At 40.2% G+C, this 22,697-nt stretch overlaps 1 protein-coding gene across 1 annotated transcript; it reads left to right on the forward strand.

Moving 5' to 3' along the window:
• The first annotated feature begins 5,598 nt into the window (after positions 1-5,598).
• Positions 5,599-20,864, forward strand: kcnk6 (potassium channel, subfamily K, member 6). Its single transcript, XM_085380397.1, has 3 exons — positions 5,599-5,955; positions 13,417-13,809; positions 19,730-20,864. The coding sequence occupies exons 1-3, from the start codon at positions 5,640-5,642 to the stop codon at positions 19,969-19,971; spliced, it is 951 nt and encodes a 316-aa protein (XP_085236523.1). The 5' UTR covers positions 5,599-5,639; the 3' UTR covers positions 19,972-20,864.
• Positions 20,865-22,697: the final 1,833 nt, after the last annotated feature.

The following is a 22,697-nucleotide window of genomic DNA, read 5'->3' on the forward strand; positions in this document are numbered from 1 at the left end:
AACCACTGGCTGACTAGTAACTCGGATAAAATCATCACATGGTCTGCTCTTCTGGGCCATGTTTGAACATTTTGAAATCCACTCACTCAACCTTTGTAAATATTACGAAACGAACAAATATTTTCCAGACAGACCAAGAAGAAGTCAGACCTGACGTAATTCAGCTGACGTCTCATGGAGTCAATGAAGGTTTTTCATTGAGCTTGTCATGAAAAACATTCAAACCCATCCATCTTTTTTCCTAACCACTTATCAGATTCACGGTTACCAGCTGTCAGTGGGTGATGACCTATCCTCAGATTTCTGGAATCCGACCAAACAATTAATGAACATAAATATGTTTTAGGTTTACTCTTTGCCAAAATTGCTGCACATTATTCTAATTAATATATTAGCACATATCTACTTTATTGCTCTATGGATTAGCGTGGGACTTTGTTCATAAGTCCATAACTTTGGTCCATGTTTCTTATACTTATACAGGAAATATATAGATACAGAAAATATGTCTCGTCTTTGTGAAAGCCATTGATATAATTTATCAAGACAACTTAACCTGAAGAGGCTTTGATACGAATGTTTCTCGAGAATAGAAACTGTTGTGCGCCTGACAAACAGAAGCTGTAAACTAAACTGAAACAAGAAAATTCTGAAAATTAACTGTGAAACCAAAATAGAAACAAATTTTTCTGCTTTGGTTAAAAACTGACCAAACATTTAATAGACTGTCATTTTCACACTTTCACTTGAGGAAGTTTGAGGAGAATAAGGTCACGATATTTTCCGCAATCATCCTGTTTCACATTTAGCTTCAAACATGTCTCCACCTCTGGAGATACTCCACATGGTTCAAGGCAAAGGAGCTGCACCGACAGGGGGCGTAACACACATCTCCTCTCACTAGCTGTAAATATTTACTGCTCTGTCCTCACAGTTTCATAATCTGTCGTATTTTGGGAACTGGAGAGTTAAACACCGTGTGATGGTCACCACTGTTGGGCGGTGTTGAGAAAAGTTCAGAGCTGCAGGCCATGTTTGAAGGACTGATGATAATGTCCCTGCTTTTATTCTAGCACCATTTAATGTTGGCTTTTAATAACATCTATTTAATTGATTTTCATTAAATATTTGTTGCACATAGAGCCTAATGCATTTTGTTATATCTGCCTTTTACTGTCACGTACCCTCCAGTAGGTCAAAGATTTCATTAGTCTACAGGGCAGAATTCAGTTAATTACCTGCAAAGCAATTAAAATTAGTCTCACTTTGACTCTGTCATGCAAAAACATTGCATTATGTTGATTTTTAGAAAATATTACATCATCAGGAAAAGTAAAATCTGTAAATGTCTACTTTAGAATAAAATCCCTGGTATTGAATATGTGAACAGTCATCAACTTCTGCAGGATTAATGACACTTAATGCTGCTTCTGTAACATATGCAAAACAGTGTGGAACATCAGAAAACAAGCCAAACGTCTGCTAAACTTGATGGCCTGTGTTTTAAATGTGGCTTCAAAAAAAACAAACTTGATAACAGCTGCTGAACTGGTAAAAAGCTGCTGGTCACACGGCAAAAGATTTCTGGCCTGTTGGCTGTTTACCATCACAGCCTGACTATTAATACAAGGACATATAATAGTGCACATTGTGATAACCAACTGGGACATTGTGTGAGGAAAACAGCGTGTAAAATATCAAGCTGCGTTCTTGCATGTAATAATTCATGTTGCAGACTGCGAGAGGGGCTGAAGTGATTCACAAAATCACTGCATACAGATGCCTGTGAATACAACGTAAAGGAATTTTTTCATATTTATAGAAGATCATATCTTATTTCAGCTTTAGCAGCACTATCGCCTAATAAATTCTATTTTATTTTATCAGAAGCTGAAGACATGGACTGGTTCACTTTTTAACGTGATAAATAATCCAGTATTAGCGAGATTATCCTGTGTGGCATGTCACCATCACCTCTTTCCGAGATCAGTGGCGCAGAGAGAGTTAAGCACTTTATTTGCTGAGTCAGAGCAGCTGCCTGCCCGCTGTGCTATCATAACAGAGCTTTATACTGCAGGGTAGAAAACAGGCAGATGAGCAGCAGACTGCCCTGACCTCACCGTTTACACCGCATGAGTCAGCTGGCCTTATGCATAAACAGCACAGACAAGCCAGCGATTACTTCCAGGAGAAGCAAACAGAGCACAGTGAGAGTGTTTTGTTGTACCTAGTAACCGCTGGGTAAGAGCCGAACAGCCCAGGAACTCCCATCTGACCGTCACATGAAGCGGCAGATCAGTTAAGTTTCCGCCAACTTGAGTTAAAGGGGAAGTCCAACATTTGTGGGAAATACAGTACAGATGACATGCATAGCTGTCCAGGCTTCTTGAAGGACATTCAAAGCGCTTCTTTGCAGCTTGTTCTCTGTCATGATGATTCCACGCTGCTCTAATGATGGTGGGGTTAGGACTAAATTTGGCTTAATCACGGTTAGGGCTGAACGATATATCGCATTTGCGATAATATCGCGACATGATCAAGTGCAATTTTCTAACCGCAAAGGCTGCGATTATACTCTGGACATGTCCAAATTCATGGGCTGCATCCTCCTGAGGCCACATTTGTAGACCGATTACGTCACAGCGACGTGCCGAAGGCTGTCCAAATTACTACCATATCCCAGAATTCATAGCGCGGCCCAGCCAAACTCCAGTTTCCAGCAATGGCAGCCGCTACTAAGTTTTAAAATTACTCATACTAATCTTTCAGGGTCACAAAATAAACTTTTAACATATTTTCAGGCGAGAAAGTAGTTGTGTAAACATCAAATATCTGCTCGGTTTATCAAGATATCCCATATTTGCAAAAGTGCTTCGACGTTTTCAGAGGCGTCTGCTACCCACCAGCTCGACAGCTAGCCGGGAGCTCGAGGGTTACTGATGCGGCCGAGAACGGCACAACTCCCGGCACATCATTTTCAGATCACCGCGGAGTTTCGCTGCTCGGGTTAAACGTAATATATAAGTCACTTAGACAACCTAAAAATGTTATTGTTGGGCTTTTTTCAGTGTTTTGTTTGTTCGTGAGTAAATCGGTTTGGCTGAGATTAAAGTTATTAGATTAGATAAAATAAAACTTTATTAATCCCCCGGGTGGGTTCCTCCTTGGTTTTCACACAGCTGACTAAACGTCAAACAGAAAACTTATTAAACAGAAGTATGAGACAGTCGAGAATTTACACCAGTGTCTGGTTATATTTTAGATAGCAAGAAGCAGACGGCCGAGTTTATTAAACTCCACCGAGACAGCGGTGACGCTAATCAGAACTAGACCGTCCAATTTCACGCCTTTAAATTTTAAAGGCGTGTTTGTGTGTGTGTTTATACAATTGCTATTATGTTTGCACTTTATGTGTAATGTTACTGACTGCAAAGATCAGTAAGATGTGTGTATTTTTTATTTATTAGTTTTATTTATTTAATATTATTTTTTAATTGAATGACTGTCTAGTAGTTCACAGATGTCGAAAAACTGAGTGTGGTAAAGCCACTGATTTTTTTTATGTATATTTCTGCAATCTGCACATTGTACTGACTTTCATTTTAATGTTTACACCAGGGTTCCTTGTCAGCACTTTATGCTCAGATGTTTGTAAGCTAAAAATAAACTATTGTGTATGTTCAAATATACTGTTGTGATTGAAGAAGTTAAATAAAAATGTCAGTCATCAATTCATGCATCACCTCATGTCATCATAACAGAGGTCTGTCTTCCAGGAAAGAACAGTTTAAAATTAATGTAATATAGTATGGGCCATACTATATGATGTATTGCTTGTCTTTGTTTAATAATACAGAAGACAAAGACCTTAAAAAATAATCGCATATCGCATCGCAATCGCAATATTGGGGCAAAAAATCGCAATTAGATTATTTTCCATAATCGTTCAGCCCTAATCACGGTATAAGACCAGTTTCAGTCCAGTTCTAGTGTAATCTGGCATATTTCTCTCTGTTCCCTTCCTTAAGACGGGCTTCTTGACAGCCTCCCTTACACTGTGACCATTTCTGCTGAGGCTTCATGAACAGCTGGATCAACCGAAGGGCCAGATGTGTCTCTCAGGCCTGTGTCAGGTCTTTGCAGGATTTTTTCCCCTTTAAGGACATGAATTTCAGATAATTGAACTTTTGTTTTTCCCAAAACATTGACTAACTTGCAGTTTCTATAGATTCAAATAAACAAATGGAACAAATTATGTTTTTGTAACATGGTGTACTTAGAGATAAAATTACTACACTCACACTTGTAGCTGCTGAAGGGACTTTTAATTAAAGGGGACCTGTAATGGTCACGAGCTGTCCAGGATGTCCCCCACTATGGTAGCTTGGAAAGGCTGCAGCCCCCTGTGACCCTGAATTGAATAAGCAGAAGAGATGGATGGATGGATGAGACATGAAGTTTTGAAAAATAAGACCAATGAATGTACAAGCAATCCCTTTGAGCCAAAAGCTCATGCTTCAAACAGTTTTGGGGGTTTTCTCTCCCTGGCTCTCTATGATGGCATCAGTACCTGGTCAGCTCAAGCACAACAGCTCCACCCACCTGTTGTTCAGGTGTTGTTCAGTGAGCAGCAGTTGATCAGCAGCAAAACGAAAAACTTTCTTAAAGGGAGGGGTAAAGGTAGTAAAACAACCTTTCAGATAGAGGATGAACTGAGGTGCCACACAAAGGCCCAGTGTAAGACAAATAAAGATTATTTTGAATTTTAAATCAAGATAAACAGTTCTAATATAGTCCAAGAATAAATCATCATACATCTTTTGTCCATGTGAGCATTAAAAATGCTGTGGAAAGGCAGTGGGATGATCATGGATATCATGGAAACTGACCAGAATTCCTCCGTGGCAGAATAGACTCAGTTTACATGAAGAACTACTGAACAAAGATATGAACACTGAAAGAATTTAGCGGATTTCATAGGGTGTTTTCTTCTTATCATCATCAGGATCCAGAATGACTTTTCTTCTGCTTATCAAAATATTGAATGGCACATTCAGAGGAGGACACAGGAGGGCTAAATGTGTGGAAGGGTGTGGACTTCCTCTGAGCCCAAAACATGCGAAATAAAAGCAAAAACACTTTGGGCCGTAATACGCAAGAAAAAAAACGGTATTACTGTTCCGTAAGTAAGGCAGCACGGTGGTTAGCACTGTCGCCGCACAGCAAGAAGGTCCTGAGTTCAATTCCAAAAGCCAAAAGACGCTATTATTCTAGTTTTTCTTTTTTTTTCTTTCTTTCTTTTCAGGCGTTTTTTATTACAAGCACAGAGATTTTTTTTTTCTGGCGATTCTTAAGAACAGTGGTAATATTTTTCAGGCTTTTCTTGAAATTAGGGACGGGTGTATCACGGGAAAGATGTGATCATTTAAGTCTAATAAACGAATAAACGCACCTGGATTCGTGCAGGACCCAGGATGCACAACGGACTCTGAGCTGAACACACCCCCTGTTCCTGCTGTGGGAGGAGGATGCAGTGACAAGGAGGGGTTCAAGTTCAATTAGGACAGCCCCCGAATAGTTTTTACACAAAGAGGAAAAGAGAGGAACAGAGTGAGTAGCTCCAGAACTAAACCTAAGACATGGCTTTAGTAGGCAGGTCGTGGCTGTTGCTCGTAGGCTTTATATTGTTTTATGTCATCTACCTGCTTTTCGGAGCCCTGATTTTCTCCACCATCGAGCGGCCGATGGAGGACAAGCTGCGACATGATATGGAAGTTCTGAAGAAGGAGTTTCTGAACCAGAGCTGCGTCAGCGCCGCGTCCCTCGAAAACTTTCTGCTCAAAGTGCTGGCGGCCAACAAGTACGGCGTCTTCCTCATCAGAAACGCCTCCGCTACCTCAAACTGGGACCTGGCATCGTCCATGTTCTTCGCTAACACTCTGGTCACCACTGTCGGTGAGTGCAAACAAAAGTGAAGAAAGTTTGGCGAGGAAACACCTGAGGGCGTTTTTGCGCACAGTGGAGCCTCGGCAGTGTTACGCGTTACCGTAAACTGCAAACAGGCTGAACCAAAGAAAGTCTGCAGTCCATTGAGGGGACGTCTGTGGCTTTAGTGTGAGGAGGGAAACACAAAAACAATGCTGGGTTAAATGCAGGTGGCAGTTTTCTGGAGTTATGTTGCCACGTGTTATGGATGTTGTAGCTGTGACTCAAAGCTTGAGCTATTTAAGATCTAAACGCAAACCGATGTATCGACCTCAGGGGAGAAAAAAAGTTTCCACTATACGTTGTTTCCTTTTAATCTGTAAATCTGTAAAATTCCCAAATCTGCGTGTAGATGAGGGAAATTCCCTCATCATGTGATTTATTTCTGGTCTTACTTTGAAAGTATGAAAGCAGGTATTTAAGAAAAGGGGAAATTGATTATCATAAATTGATTATCATACATCGGTGATGTTACCAAAATATTCGTGGGTCTTGTGCGATCTGAGCACCTGCTCGGTGTTCGGTATGTAGCAGCCTGACCTGGATGTTACAGGAAGTGAAGGTGAGAGCAGAATACATCACAGAGGTTTTTGTGGGACCAGCCAGGTTGTCCACACTGGGTTCTTTGTGGTGTTCTGCTGGCCTTGAACGACTCACTTACCTGCAGGCCCAAATATAAAGCACATTGCACCAAATCCTAGTTACTTAAGTGTTTGGTGATACGATTAGTTTAGTTGTTTATATATTTGCTTTGTTTTTCAGGCTTTAGGCTGGAGGGAAAATGGTATTCTGTACACGCAAAATTCATATCAGCGGTGTCCGTGTGTTGGAAATGGGCTTGGAGACTTTAAAGTCATAACTGGAGAGCTTATGACAGAACCAGAGTAGATACTGCTGCATGATGGGAAATGTAGGATCAGATCATTTCACATTAAAACAGAGGGTTTAGGCTTCCTCTTAAGTCCTGCTACTTTATGAGAGAAGTTAAGTGACAATGCAAGAATTTCATTACAAATAACCTTAAAATTTGGCAAATTATTCTATGGTGTCATTGCAATCACGGGAGTTAAATATACAATCATGTGAAAAAGAGTATTCAAAGGACTCTTGTTTCTTTAAAAAAAAAGAAAAGAAAAGAAAACTAAGTGATTCAGTAACTTAAAGGTTTTCTGTATAATTAGCAGTCCCTCACATCTTTGTGAAGCCACCCACTCTGGGGCCTGTGGAGTCTCAGATGTAGTTGTTGGGCATTGCACAGTCTAACCTTGGGGTGAGTTTGCAGGGATGTTAACAATTCCACATGCTTCCTGGGAATCTGGTGAAATTGTTGACACAAATGCTCAAATGCTCTGACCAGATTGTGCAGAGACCAGTGAAAACTTCCTTTTTCACATGACTGTACAATATCAGTAGGTTTTCTGGTCCCAGGCTGGGGGGAAAAAAATTCATTGAAAACTTCCGCTGAAAAAAGGTTTGAGCAAAGATTGGTTCGATCCTTGTCTGGGCAGCTAAACATGGATTAACAAAATCCTGCATTTAAAAAGCCCTTCATTCTACACATTTCGTTTTATTTTTCATGCATTTTTACCAAATAGCTCCTCGTGTTGTCGAAAATATCCAGTGAGGGTTTGCTGTGGATACACAGTGTCATAAAACAACACCCTTGACATTTAATTAGACACACTGGGCCTCTGTGGGACGCTCTCAGCTGAGCCGCAGAGCTGTCTGTCGTTCAGAGGTACAAATTCACGCTCTGCTTCCAGAGCTTCTCAGCCGGTTTAGTTATTGCCATTAAAAATGCACATTTACCTACATTTTTTCAACACCCAGTAAAATGGTACAATGTGCACTTAATTTTATGTATTTCCTGTTTAAACAGGATGTTGAGGCAAAATGCAAAAGCAGTGCATGGTGGGCCTGCCAGCAAGGCATGTTCTGAGATGTTAAGTAACAGGAAGGAAAAATGTTTGTCACAACGTTCTCGTGTCTGTGATTAAAGCTGCAGTTTCAGCCACGTAATTAACCTCAGCTGAAAGAAAAATGACTAGAAAAACAAGCCAAGCCAGATGGGCGGTTTGTTATGAGATGGCATTCAGGTCATACTTTTTGTTTTGATTTTTAATTGCTGTGAAGTACAGTGCTGTGCAAAAGTCTCAAGCCTGTCCTTATTTCTTAATTTTGCCAGGAAAATGGGAATGCAATGTTTTATTGAAACCTGTGCAAACATAAATGTAAATTCAGTGCATAAAGCAAAAGCGGAGTTTGTACAATTCTGATGAACCTGAGAGTCAACATTCGGTCTGATCGCCTTTAATCGCCAGCACAGCCTGAACTCTCTTAGCCACGCTTTCTTGTAATTTCTTTAATTAGTCTCAGGATCAGTTCTTCAGGCTTCTTGGAGGACATTTAAAGCTCCTGTTTGGATATTTAGTGCTTATTTGCTCTATTCTGTCACGCTGCTCCACTAACTGCCACTCTATTCTCATGGTATTGCAGTTATCAGTTTGGGAAGAAAGAATTGTTATTCTCCACTCAGACCAGCTTATGTAAAATGATGGACTTTGGTGCTTACAGTTTCTTTAGCAACTGTTTTGCAAATCTCTGTGTTATAAAACACAGTGTATTGGTCCAGTCTCAGCTACACTGGCTTGTGGTATCCTACAGAACTAAAGTTAAAATACTCATATATATATATAAAATCTTACTTGAACTTGTACAATGTTGCATATCTGACATTTTGTCTCCTCATAGTCCAACATGCCCTTTTAGCTCCTCCACTGCCAAACTGTAATCTGTTCAGTACTCCTGACAGAAAAATTGGGGATCCATCTGTTGCAGTTTTTGAATTTTTATATGTGGACAATTTATTTATTTATTTATTTATTTATTTATTTATTTTTTTAAATTATGCATGTGAAGCCCTTTGAATCACCATATGTGATACACAGTAGAATTGAAATGCATTATGTTAAGGTCCAGGCGCTGATGGAGCCAACCTATGACTGATGGAGAAAAACACAATGGAAAACTAGCTTTGTGTGCTTTTTTTGTACTGTTAGTGTGTTTGGAATGACTGTTTCCAGATGGCACTGCATGGTTGATAAAAGTCTGACGGTACTTTTCTGCATTCGTAATTCCATCAATTGTGACAAGATCGCCAACATCTGTGGCTGAAATGCAGATCTAAACCATGACAGAGTCTCCACTGTGTTTTACAGATAGGTTTTAAACACTCACTGCTGTGCCTCTGTATAGTGTAGGAACTGTGACAGATTTTCAGTCCAGATAACTGCCCCTCCATGAGCCCGGTTCTGTTAAAAAGGAGCCTTCCTTCCCACTGTTAACTGATACTTGCTCAAAGGGGCTTGTTTGCTTGTTGGGATTTCTCTCTTTATTATTGTAGAGGCTCTATTTTACAATATAAAGCACCTCGGGGCAGCTGTTGTTGTGATTTACCGCTTTATGAATGAAATAAAATTGAATTGAATACTCAGGGTATTTCTGATGAGACTAGGGGTAGGACTCAGATTAACTCGTGACATGTTATTATCACGGTATGGTCAGACAATCCAGTGACTCTGTGATACATTGCAAAACAATTATGCACAGTATATCATGATATCTTTGTAACTGAAAAATAAATAAATACCCCAAAAAAGCTGGAATTATCTATCATTGCTGTATCTTTGTGCGAATTATCATTATTATTCAATATTAACATGGCAATATTGCCTCCCTTTGTGCTATACTTCAAAGATATTGCAGTATATTGCCACTGTCTCACACTAGCTTGTGATGTGGTGGCAAATCTGAATTAATGTTAAAGACATACTAGATACAAACCTGTACACTTAGATTTTAATTCTAGCTTTAAAGTTACAGAAAGAGTATGCATGTATCAATGACTAGAAAATAATGGGCGAAGGTCAAACTACAGAGCAAACGATGTGTCTGCTACGCCCTCATGTTTGAGTCTTCCCAGTGTCTCTGTGTGTATAACCAACCTAAAGAGTAAACTAACTGTTTAAGATAAAACTGTAAGAAATTAGCTGTCAAGTTGGCGACTTGAGCTTGACAGTTTTTGACGACTGTCACAATCAAACATCTGCAGCAGCTGTCTTCGTGCCGCTCTTATTGCACTGCTGCTCCGCTGTGTTGGCAAACTGCTGCGAAGGCGGTCACATTCACAGGCTTGCTGTTATAAATGACACTGGCGCATGATCGCTGAAGAAATGCAAATTCATGCATGAAGCAGAACAGAATGGCCCTTTGTGTTCAGCAGAGGCTGGGTGACACTTCCTTAAATGGTGTAACGTGTTTAGCTGCGTTATGATCTCACTGAGTTTTTTTTAACATGCCGGTACTCAATTCAAGGCAAAAAGAGGAAGCAGCAGATGCACTTAGATAGTGAAATTTATAGTCTCTCACTCCAACAAGTATGTTGAGTAGAAGGAACAATAGTTTGTTTGTTTTTTTACGATCAGTGGACATTTTGGGGAGTAATTAAAAAAAAATTTCAACCTGCTTTACCACACACCACGTCTAGATTTAAGCTTTAGTGACTGACATGTGTCCCTAACAGCAGGGAGAAAACCTCCAGCTCATGTTCTTTGTAATGTTTGTCAGTGTCACTGTTGAACTTTTGGACAGAGCAAAGGTGGGAGGGGGACTTACTAAAAAGTCTGCAGGCAGCTAACAGCTGATGAGCCGGTATAGCTGGGACCGAGTGGATGAAATGTTACACTGCACATTGGATAAATGGCATATTGTCAGATTTTAAACGCCAAACAACAGCTTCCATGTGATTTTACATGCCTTCTAGTCAGAGGCTGACATCATTGATCAAACACTCTGCGCACACACCCAGAGACGCAACACTTACTATAGGGACACAAAAGCATTGAAGATAAGAGCAGAAATGACAAGGACAAAGTGACCAGGAACACAAACTACTAAGGTGTGACAGAAAGATGGCCACAGATCTACATCAAAACTGCAGCGCTATCAAGAAGCTACCAAAAAAAGGAGCGAGGTGCTAATAACTGTGCAATGATCATAAAACATGGAAAACGATCACAAAGAGAAGCAAAATTTTCAATTTCCCAAATCCATTTTACAGGGCGATACTTTTTACCCTGATTTGTTTACATTCTTGATTCAGTCTTCTAATGTTTGTGTGTGTATATATGCAATACAAACAACACAAAGAACAGTAGCTCCACACTAAGACAGGCCTGTAAGCTCCTGTGTTTTGCTGGTTTTAAAAAAGTATGAGAAACGTTATCTCCGACCATGCCATGGCTTTAAATATGCATGTGACAAATAAAGAACCTTGAACTTGAACTTGAAATGTATTTGTCTTATCTAATTTTGTGTACCCTTTGCACTGAATATGCCCCTGGATAGAAACTTTAGTTCAGATAATCTCACTGAGGCTCTAAGTGGAGCTTTGGTAGTGTCAGAGGCATAACAGGGTAAAAGGGTGTTAATTCAATGTAATCTATTTGTGACAACTACTGAAGTGACAACTGCAAAGTCAGATCAAAGCCAAATACATCAAACCAACGGGCAATATCAGCACTGGGCATCATCGTGTGGAGCGGTCTGCTTCGGTCAGAGTGATGCAGATTTCATCAGCAGAGATAAACGGTTCCATGTGTCCGTTATCAAGCCCTCCAGTTTACACTAAAAGTGGGAAATGGTACTTTCTATGGTATTTGCTGCTGTCTGGATGAGTATAGTCCACTGCATATGTGTGCGCGTGTGTGTGTAACGTCACAGTAACTTTAGCTACATCTGCCTTGAACCTGTGCTTGCTTTGAAAGAGAGCTCACGCTGAACTCTGTTAAACGCCCGAAGGCTTCGGTTTAACTGACAGGAGATTGTGTCGTCATCTCAGCTGCTCTGTAGTCAAAGTGACATCAAATCTTTAGTTTGTGAAACACGTCATGTTTTTAAAGCATGAGTTCACGACCCCCTAGAAAACAAAGGCTGTGCTCGTTCTTAGCGTGCACATCAACATTGTCTCATCAACATTGTGACCACGTTCACGCTGCAGACAGCAGACCAGTCTGTGGCAATAGAAACATTTGCCCAGGTTTTTGTAGTCGTACACTTTACACACAGCTCATGTCCTTTGGAGATGATTTTGACAAAGACAGCTTTGTACTTTGAACACCCGGCAGCACCTTTGTAAACACATCATCCAAATGTGGCCAGTGATTTGGATAACGTTATTATGGCAGGACTGGATAATAATGTTTTCTTTATTACTCAGGAATGTTTGTGTCATTCTTTTACAGGCTAAAAATACTATTTAAATAAATGCAGGCAGAATTCAGACTTTTTCTCAAACAGCTGTAATTTAAAGGGCTACAGATGTTCTGCACAGGCGGCGGGCTGGATGGTTGTTTTATAGCTCCATTTTAAAATGAAAGCTGTTTTCTGGCGTTTGTGTAGTAACCTAATGTTTTGTGATCACATACAGCAGATGGTGTGCTGTTTGCACAAACCAAATATAAAGGAACTTCCTAACCCCCACCCCGGCGGATTATTTACATATATATTTACACTGTATAAACAGTTTTACAGGATACAGTCCTTTCTGGTCTTATCTTTCTCTGGTCAGTACTCTGTGCGTCAGTGTTTTCAGTCTGAGGTACTTTTAACTGCACTCAGCTGTTGTTTTCGTTCCTATCCTTTGTGTTGCTGTAAAGCTTTTATATCACGCCACCAGGTTAAAGCTCCAGCAGAAGATTCATTTGCAGTAGTTTCACTTCTGCTGGTAGATAATCCCTGTAGGCAGTTGTGACAGATCCTCAGTGAGTTGCTTATGCTGGAGTCTGAATTTTATTTTCTTCCTACCAGCACTGGTACCCTGACATTGACTAAAGCTGCTGTTTTTCTGTAGCTTCAAGTTAAAAAGTCTGGGGCAAATTACGTGCTGCTGTTGCAGCCAATAACTCTACCTGACTCTGTAACATCAGTGTGCTCATTAGCACATTAATCTATTTTTATGCTCTACAGCTGTCCAGTAACTCATTAATGTTATAATGCTCCATTTTTGCTAGAAAGCTTTGGAGCTGTATTGACTTGAGTGCTGATGATCAATGTGGAGGCTGCTGATTTGACTGCATTATACTGTTTATATATTGTTTTTGTGCATCTGAGTTATATCAGTAAGGACAAAATACATAAGATCCCTTTTTTGTAATCCAATACAGTTCAACAGCACCAGAAATAGCAGCTTGCAAAATCACAATACAGCTCAAATATTTTAAAGTGTTACATTAATGTTTTTAATTAAATTACATTTAGATTTATTGAATGACTCTCGTAAAGAAAAAGCACAACAATTTCTATCGTGTCTTTTCTATCATCTCATCTAATTTCCCACTTCCTCTAAAACTTGTCATGTTGCTGTTCCTCCAGGTTATGGTCAATCCACTCCTCTGTCTGACACTGGGAAAGCTTTCTCCATCTTCTACGCCTTGTTAGGAGTTCCCTTTACCATGCTGGTGCTCACCGCCTGTGTCCAGAGGCTCCTGTACCCTCTGGTCCTCGCTCCGGTGAGCCTGCTTCAGAGATCAGGCCTGGAGCCTCGGCCCGCCACTGCTGTCCACTTTGTGTTGCTGCTGTTTCTGGTGGTGCTGTGCTTTTTTGTGGTGCCAGCAGCCATCTTCACCAAGTTGGAGGAGTCCTGGAGCTTTTTGGATGGCGTCTACTTCTGTTTCATCTCTCTGTGCACCATTGGACTGGGGGATTTTGTGCCAGGGATGCAGCCAGAGCAGAAGTATAGGACACTGTATCTTAGTGCTGTCATGGGTGAGTCCGTTTGTTTGTAGACTAGAAATGCATTCATCCAGTGCACTCAATTAGAGTGCAGCCACGGGCTGAACCAGCTTACAGCTCAGATAAACCACATTGTTAAAGTAATTTTTGGCTCTTTTTCTTACAGGCGGGGGACTTGCTTCTAATCAAACCGATGTTACATTACTTTCACAGACACAGATTTTCTCATTGATCATGTCAGACTTGCCTGTTATTAAAACATAACGCATTAACGCTTAACAATTCATGTATAATTTCTGTGTAAGGGGCTCAGGTCAAATTTGAGTTAGGACACAGAGTTAGGAAAGTTGGCTTAGAAAAAGAGAAATGAATCTGTAATATCATCAGATCGGCCAGATTCTAACATAAAATAATAATGGAAAAAAACAAAAACTGATGTGAATCCACTTAGTATACTGCTGATAACCACAGTTAGGAGGAAGCAGACTAAGGTTAAGTTAAGCTAATAGAAAGCTAATTTTGTAATGACACAGACAAATTCTTTGTGTACAGATGAACATAATCTGATTCTGAAAAAAATCAAACAAAGAGCTGAAAACTGCAGCTCATCTAGTGGCCACAAGAAGATCATTCCTAACAGCAGATGATATCAAGATGATTATCTTGATCAAGACTATATTTCTATCAGCTGTGCACCCCTTATTACTTGGCACTGATTAGCAGACACTACTACAATTTAGCTCTAGTCTGTAACGTATTACTCCGCCTTTTCATCCAAATACGGTCACCTCTGGCTGTGAGGAGCGAGGTTTTAAGATGCTGAATTCAAAACTAATATTTGGTGCTATGGCAACTGCTTCAATCTTTCATTTATGGTCTGAAAGTGAAGCTTTTATTTGGTTTGGATTTTATGCTAACACAGATGAAGTGCAAGCTGTCCAACTATGTTTTAAGTGGATTTATTCTATCCAAAGTTGCTCGCTGATCCACTTCACTTTAGTGGATCAACTTATGTGGAAGTCATTAGTAACGACATGGCCCTGAAGTCACAGTCCCAGGCTAACACACCTCTTCTTTAAGACTGCTTATCTGTATTTTTGAGAAGAAGGTGTTGTCTCATCATGTCCCAGAGCACAGCAGAGCTCATATCAGTGCATGTTTAAGCTCAGTCGGGTCTTACAAACATGCTTTAAAATTGCATACCACCATTTTTAATCTTAGTCCTAATCTCACAGTAAATGTATCATAAATAAGTAAAAGCAACCTTCTGAGTTGGGGTTCAGTGCTTAGGTGACTATATTCATGTCTGAAATTTCTGTATAAAAACTTGCATGTGCACGAGGATATGCGTGCCTGTGATGCCGCACACAGTCCAGCCAAAATTTTAACTCTGCTTTAAAATTTTGCACAGTAGTATGCTAAGAATAGGGTGAAATGAAATACACAAAGAGAGGTGGGGAAGAAGGTAATCATGGATAGAATAATACATCCAGTACAGTGTGCTTTGAATGTGAACCTTTTATTTACTGGAAAATCTCCACGCATTGTTTGAACTGTGGTGACTAAAGATGAGTAAATACATGGGAGCAACCAGGTTTTTAACCTGGACAGCTCCTGTAACTAACCACCAAACACACTGTATGTGACCTGTGACTTGCACTAAAAAGAAAAGGTATCATTTATTTACCTCTAACATAAATTAAAATAAAACATTAAATTTGTTCCAGCATGATAGAAAGCCGGTTGTTTCATGGTGTTTGTGCTTTGATGTTGATGATGGCTAAGAATATAGCTGAAACTCCACTGCACCTGTGGGTGTGGTAGCAATGGTTGATAACCTGGGTACATGGCACACGCCGAGGTTGCTGTGGTTTGCTTGTGAGGGTCACACGTAGCTGCTACATGCCTGCAGAGCTGTAAAGGGGAGCAGGTCCACCACAATATCTGAAACACCTGCAGAAGCACAGAGTGAGAGGAGGGCGGTCTTTCCAAAAATCATTAAAGAGAGAAGTACTGGGGGCCGAAAAGTTGATAGTATTTTTTTTAAAAGAGAACTGGATTCAATGCAATGAAAGGAACTGCATGAGATGCATTGAGATCTGTGAGTGTAGAACATATTGGCAATATGTTCTACACTCACAGATAATTAAAATCTCTTGAATCTTTTTTTGTCCTGCTGCTCTGACAGAAGTTGACCTTTGTGGCTTTGTCTTCATTCTCACCTCTGATGTGAGAAGTAACACCTCTCGCTGCCTTTTTCTCGCTACCAAGTCAGGGTTGACAGGTTGGCGGTTCCTCATAAATTGTAAATTGAAGTTCACTCTTCTGTGTAGCTCGTTTGAAGTTGAGCTGACTTTGAGGAGAATCGCACAAAAACAAAATAAAGTGATATCTGACTTTGACGTTTGTTCTTCGGTAAGTGCAACAGCACTCAGACTGTGAAGTCGGGCGTAAGTGCTTAGATCAATCATCGGCTGTAATTATAGCCCACGTAACCCCGGAAGACCTTTGTTTAGTGGTATATAGACATCCATGTCCATGCCAAGCATAGGAAACAAAGAGCTCTTGTCTTCAGGATGGAGTTGAATTGAAATCTATTATTCTATGCGTGCATTTTTTTTTCTTGTGACCCAATGAAATAAAAGTTAATTTAGGTAATGCTATAAAAATGACAGATAAATGCTCACAGGTGTTTGAAGGTTACTTATGAGCATTAAGACTGCCTCGCCTTCTGGAGGGTTTTCATTTCTCTGACTTTGACCAACATCTCCCAATTGTGTCTGAAAATCGCTGTAATTATTGGGATAATTATGAACTCTGGTGCATGCATTCAAATCCTTTTCATTCTGCACCAACACTCGCCATACTTTACAGTGCAGCTAAAATAAGGAGGTGACTGTGGTGATCAATACACACTTAACATCTGCATGTTAAGGCTCTCTGAGCATTTTAACAGGCTGATGTTAACAGTTATCAGTTAAAGTCGAGCTTCTAAACTGTTTGTTTTATTAGTAAATGAAGACTGTGCTCTTTATAGAGTGCATTTCCATAACATGTTTATTAGTGTATGATATTATGGAAGGGGTATTTGTGAGAGGGCTGCACTAATAAGCTTATAAAGAGATAATTATGAGCAGAATTGAGTTCTGTCACGACAGTCCCCGTTTCTCAATTGCCCACCGCTGTGTAGGAGGGTATTCCCATATGAGTCAAATGTGCATGTGTGCGTCGTGTTTAAAACCTTACTTAGATGCCCGTCTGTTATTTCTGGCAATCAAAAAAACTCTGTTATCACATGATGGAGGTTATTTCCATAGTCGGCTGTTGTTGTTCAGCTTCTTTGTGGGCTTCCTTTCGGTAATCGAGTCAGAGCTGGAATGACCTTTGTGTCTAAAAGCAGGCTTGCTGTTTGTTTGTTTTTTTTCTGTGGGCTCGGTCAGAGTGAATATCTACAGTGAATATCTGACAGACACACACTGGGATGAATGAGCTCTGCTGTTTACAGGATTGAGAGAATGCAGCATTTCACACAGTTTCTTTAATTTTCCTCAGAGCCCTCCAGCAACTTAACTAGGAAGGAAAATTCACCCTGTAGTACTTTAACTCCTTTGATCTCACCTGTTAACGTGTTTCATTTTGATGAGGAGCTCAGGAGCTCTGCTGAAAGCTGTGTTTTCTTTCGTGTTGCCCACAGCTAATCCCTTGACTTCAGGTTGGAAGGAGGCCGAGTGGAGTAGCTCACAGGGACCGGCGATGTTGCTCTCTTGTCCCTCAGGCTGCTTTATATAACAGTGTAGGTCGAGTCAGATTAACCCAAACAGCCCCTGGTGGTTCTGGAGAGGATTAGTGACAGACTGCAGCCTGATGCATTGTTCCTCAGCCGAAGTGCTGTGTGGTAAAATTGAAAAGGAACCTATTTTGAAAACTGAAAAACTACTTTAGCTCCTCTTCCTTCTAAATATGCTGTCATGGTTATGCATTGGTAGCAGTGTAGGTGCTTTGAAGAGCGTTGCAGACCTACGTTTGCATGCTATAGGACTGTGTTCTGTCACTTTACATTTGCCGTTTGTATACAACTATATATATTTATGTATAACTCAGAAAATAATGCAGATGTGGTAAATGAGAGTAGGTAATCTTCTGGACAGGGTGCTTAAGCAGTTTTCTGTTAGCAAAGACGTTTCTATCATTTTCAGTCGTCGTGCCATTTTCTTGAGCATTATGAGAATTATGAGTTTTCCATCGCTCCTGCTGATGGTATTTAAGTCATTCTTTGCAGGATTGTGTGAAATTAAGGTTGAATGCAATACGTACAATGAAGTTTACTATAAAGCTATGCTATTTAAAGGCTTCAGACATGTTGAAACGTATTTTGTACAGTTGAATACATCAGTTTTTGCTAACTTATTCTGTGTGTGCGTGTGTGTGCGTGCCTTTCCAAATCATGTCCAATCGACTGGTCGACTGCAGTCAAGTTGTAGAAACGATGTTCTAGAGCAAACAAAACCTTAGTTTGGCCTAATACCCTCATACTTGGGTGTCAGGCATGTCCAAGTAGGAGGAAATCCTGGGACAGACCCAGGACATGCTGGATAAATATGCACCTTGGTTAGTTGAAGAAGAACAACCTTGTTAACCTTATGCACAGGTTGCCTGGTGGGAGACAAACTTTCTCCAAACAGTCACGGTGACTGACTGGAATCGCTCTCTGATTTGTGACTGTTTGCAAGTAATTGCTGTCTACTTTAAAAACAGATTGATTCCCAGTATGTTGGCAATCAGTCTGAGTTAGTTTGCACCAATAAGCACAACCTTTTGGCAACTTATACCAATAACATCTATAATCACAAACTGATCGTAGCTGCCAGCTTGACCCTATTAACTTGCAAACTGAAGAGACTGATCGCTGCCTAAGTAAGAACAAGTCAAAAAAACTCGCCAACTGCTGCAGGGCTCTTCCACTGCACTGCAAATAAATACCCGGGAATCCCCGAACCTAAAAAACAAGTCTTGCTAGCCTTTAAATAAAACTACCATAACCTGAATGACTGGCAACCTACACAGATACAGTGAGAGGTAAATCTTCTGGGAAGTTTGGAGTTTAAACCAATCTTAAACTCATCACCAGCTGCTGTTTTTAACCATGATGAGTTTTATAGTCTGTGAGAACAAGATTCAAACTCCTAGTCAGACTAATTCATATGAAACATGCGTTACATTTGTAACATCGAATGATGTTTTCTTAGAGCTGGCCTGCTTGTGCTGTGAGTGACTGCTGCTCATGGCCTGAACTCCGCTTAATGCACACATTACACAGTAAAACCACACGGATTTCTTTAAGGCACTCGCAAGAATCAGAGCAGAAGTAACAAAGGTTGAGATTTTATTTTCACCTTTGCCACCTTGAGGGCACTTTTGTTCTCCTTTTGGTTAAATGAATGTTTAAAAATTGGTTGTTAGTCAAGTGTATTCGGACTTATTTTCTCTTTACCAGCTACATGAGTTTGTAAGTTTCTTGCTTGTCTAAGATCATAAAGTAACCATGCATCTTTGTAGTATTTATTTTTAATTAATACCAACAAATAATATACTTTAAATTCTGCACATAATGCACCACACAGCTATTTGTGGTTGCATGTACTGGTAGTGTACCAATGCCTAAAAGCTGTAAAGAGCTTTAACATTTTCATAACCTGCTGGTTTTCATAAGCTGATAGATTTAGTATCACACCTGCTGCAGTATTGCTTTTTCCAACCTCAGTGTTGCATAATAAACAGATCACCAGCACAGTCAAAGAGAGAATACCTACATGTGGTTTTATGTGGTATTTGGAGCCACAGCAGAAAGGCTGAAACATTTATCGAAATTAATCACCAGTCAAATTCTGTTAAATATCCTTGCATTTAAAAAAATCCATCCCTTCCCTCCTGGCTTCTCTCTCTCTGTCTCCAGTGTACCTGTTCTTGGGTCTGATGATGATGTACCTCTTGCTACGCACCTTCCACAAGATGTCTGATGTGCATGGCCTGACTACCATGCTACAGCTGCCTCGCTGTGAAGATTCTGACCCGGATGAGGACAGAGAGCCCATCGTGGATCACGGCGAGAGTCCCCAGAGGCAGACAGAAAAGGGTGCCAGCAATCACCTTGAGCCGGGATCACAGGTGTCCTACAACACCATCAACAGGGGCTGAGCTGTGAGGACGGAGAGAAAAGGGAAAGAAGCTCCATCTCTCACAAATCCTTACGTCTTGAACCACTGATGGAACATGAGGACTTGGTGGGCTGATTCTGAATTCTTTTCTTTTTTTTCCTTCTTCTTGTTTATTTTCAACTCATTTAAAAAAATCCATTGGAGGAAACATTAAGGAGGATTGAGATGAGTTTCAGGATTGAGTATTTGAGAAATAGAGGGCCACCAAAGAGTTTAGGAGTGGGTATTGCACCTCGTGTTGCACACAGGAACAGATTCTCCCAACCAGGGCTAAAAGGAAAACATCTCCCTCTGACACACCAGTGTAACTGTGCTGTTTACAGTCAGGATTGCACATGATGGGCTTCGGCCTAAAACTTCTGATACAGTTTAGTTGTTGTTGTTGTTTTTGTTTGTTTTTTTTACCTTTTTTGTTTCCTCTTTGGTCTTCTTGCTTTTCTGCGACAGGTTTGTCTCACTGACAAACAAATATTGTCTTTAATGTATTTGTGCTGAAGCTGAATATTTTACATTTTTATGTGGGTGCATTCATTGTTTATCTCCTTATTCTTCTTCCTGGTCAAAACACCTCCCACCTATTCATCCATCTATGTTCATAGCACTGTCAGACTTGAGCTAGTTTGAACCTTTCTATCTTTACACCACAAATGATCACAACTGCAATAAATTAAACTTATTAAAGCTTGAGATCATTACCTCAGATTGAGTATTTGAAGCAGCAGGAGCGTTAAGGGGAATCTTATTTAATCAGACATTGTTTAAGTAGTCGTTTTTATGTGGGTAGGTCATGAAGAGCAAGGAAGCCACAGATGAGCAGTTTACCTCCTGCTTTATGCTGCTGCCCCCTAGCGTCTGCCTGTATGTAATGCAACATTGATAATTATGTCTTTAAATGTTCAACATAAGAATGGAGGGAGTGAACAAAGGATGAAGAAAAGAAAATGACACCAGATAAATAAAACTGAGCGTTTAATTGTGGTGAATAATTTTAAGAGAGAACCAAATTTTCAAACAAAAACCTGTCCACATCTGTGACTTCAAACATCTGGAATGGTGTCCATCAGAGAAACACTTGAAATGCACTTTAATAGTAAAACTGATGTGAACAGTAAAGTTAAAAGTAGTGAAGTTATCCGATACTGTAAAATAAGTTGTGTGTGTGTTGTAGTGTAGTAAAATGTAGCTTGCATTCACTATGAAAAGTTGTAAATTAAAGAAACTTTGTAATATGTTGCCATGTTTGTCTTTTTATTCTTCAATTCACAGCATTTGTACCTTTTCAGAATCTTAAAATGTTACATATAAGAACTGTAGAAGTTACAAAAAAAACCCTCAAGTCATTATTTAAAGGATAACAACTGATTCTTATTTTGCCTTACTGTTACAAGGTTGGGTGCTACTAAATGAGGGTGATGTTTAAAAGCTTTACGTGTGTAACGGTGCAAGATTAATATGTGCAAATAATGAGCTAAAAGCTGTTTTGTGTTGTCTGCTGTTCAACCCTGTTTTTTAAGGGACAGCCAATCAAAAACCAAATCATCTGACTTAAGGTAGATGAGTTAAAGCAGGAGTGGGGAACTCCAGGCCTCAAGGGATGGTGGCCTGCAGGTGTTAGATGTGTCCTTAATCCAACATGGCTGATTTAAATGGCTAAATTACCTCCTCAACATGTCTTGAAGTGCTCCAGAGGCCTGGTAATCAACTAATCCTTTGATTCGGGTGTATTGACCCAGGATGATATCTAAAACCTGCAGGACACCAGCCCTTGAAGTCTGGAGTTCCGCCACCCTTGTGTTAAAGCAACTGAGCGTTTGCACCAAAGCCTAGAATAAGGTAAGTTTATTTTTGACCTGAGAGTCATGCAAAGCTATTTTAGTAAAGGTCAAAGTGGAAAATATGATGCTGGAAATGAAAATATCAGGTCTACTTTAATGCCCAACTAGTTTCATTTCAACTGTTTCACTCAGAGTTTAAGTGAGAGCAAAGCCAAACATTGGATTTGTGCCAGTTTCCTTTTGGGTATAGTGTGTGTTTTACTGAAGTGTGTGAATGCATTAGAATCCATTTTAAGTTCAGTTACTGGTATGCTGAACTGGTAGTTGGCCAGCTTACATAATCTTATTTCCATGTGCATTCATGGGGCCACTTTGTACCGTAAACCTGCTCATCTGCTTGTTCATGCAAATATCAGCCAATCGCACGGCAGCAGCTCGATGCGTTAAGGCACGGGTGTCAAACTCCAGCCCTCGAGGGCCGGTGTCCTGAAACTTTTAAATGTGTCCCTGCTGCAACACACCTGAATAAAATTAGGTCTAGACTGTAGAGTCTTGACTGCATGCTGAGGTGGCAATTCGGGCATTTGATTCACATTACAGCAGGTCATGAGTGAATGAACATGGATAAAAGTACATTTTTCCAAACACTTATAGTTAGAGGTTGCCCCCTCAGCATGCAGTCAAGGTCTATAGTCTTACTAATGACCTAATTTATTCAGATGTGTTGCAGCAGGGACACATTTAAGTTTCAGGACACTGGCCCTCAAGGGCTGGAGTTCGATACCCTGCATCAAGGCATGTAGACGAGGTTATAGTGACCTGCTGAAGTTCAAGCATGAGAATATGGAACAAAAGATTCAAGAGACTTTGAATGTTGTGTGGTTGTTGGTGTCGGACATTTGCCTGCTAGTATCAACTGAGGGCATTTAAA

The sequence above is a fragment of the Rhamphochromis longiceps genome, linkage group LG14 (assembly GCF_057381845.1).
Source record: "Rhamphochromis longiceps isolate RC_006_pf linkage group LG14, R_longiceps_female_GT1.1, whole genome shotgun sequence".
NCBI lineage: Eukaryota > Metazoa > Chordata > Actinopteri > Cichliformes > Cichlidae > Rhamphochromis > Rhamphochromis longiceps.

What these genes read in the sequence shown, in the direction of transcription:
- kcnk6 (XM_085380397.1), top strand. Translation starts at nt 5,640, where the DNA reads ATGGCTTTAGTAGGCAGGTCGTGGCTGTTGCTCGTAGGCTTTATATTG. An exon ending in CACTCTGGTCACCACTGTCG is followed by an intron (nt 5,956 to 13,416) that starts GTGAGTGCAAAC and finishes CTGTTCCTCCAG; the next exon opens with GTTATGGTCAATCCACTCCT. An exon ending in GTATCTTAGTGCTGTCATGG is followed by an intron (nt 13,810 to 19,729) that starts GTGAGTCCGTTT and finishes CTCTGTCTCCAG; the next exon opens with TGTACCTGTTCTTGGGTCTG.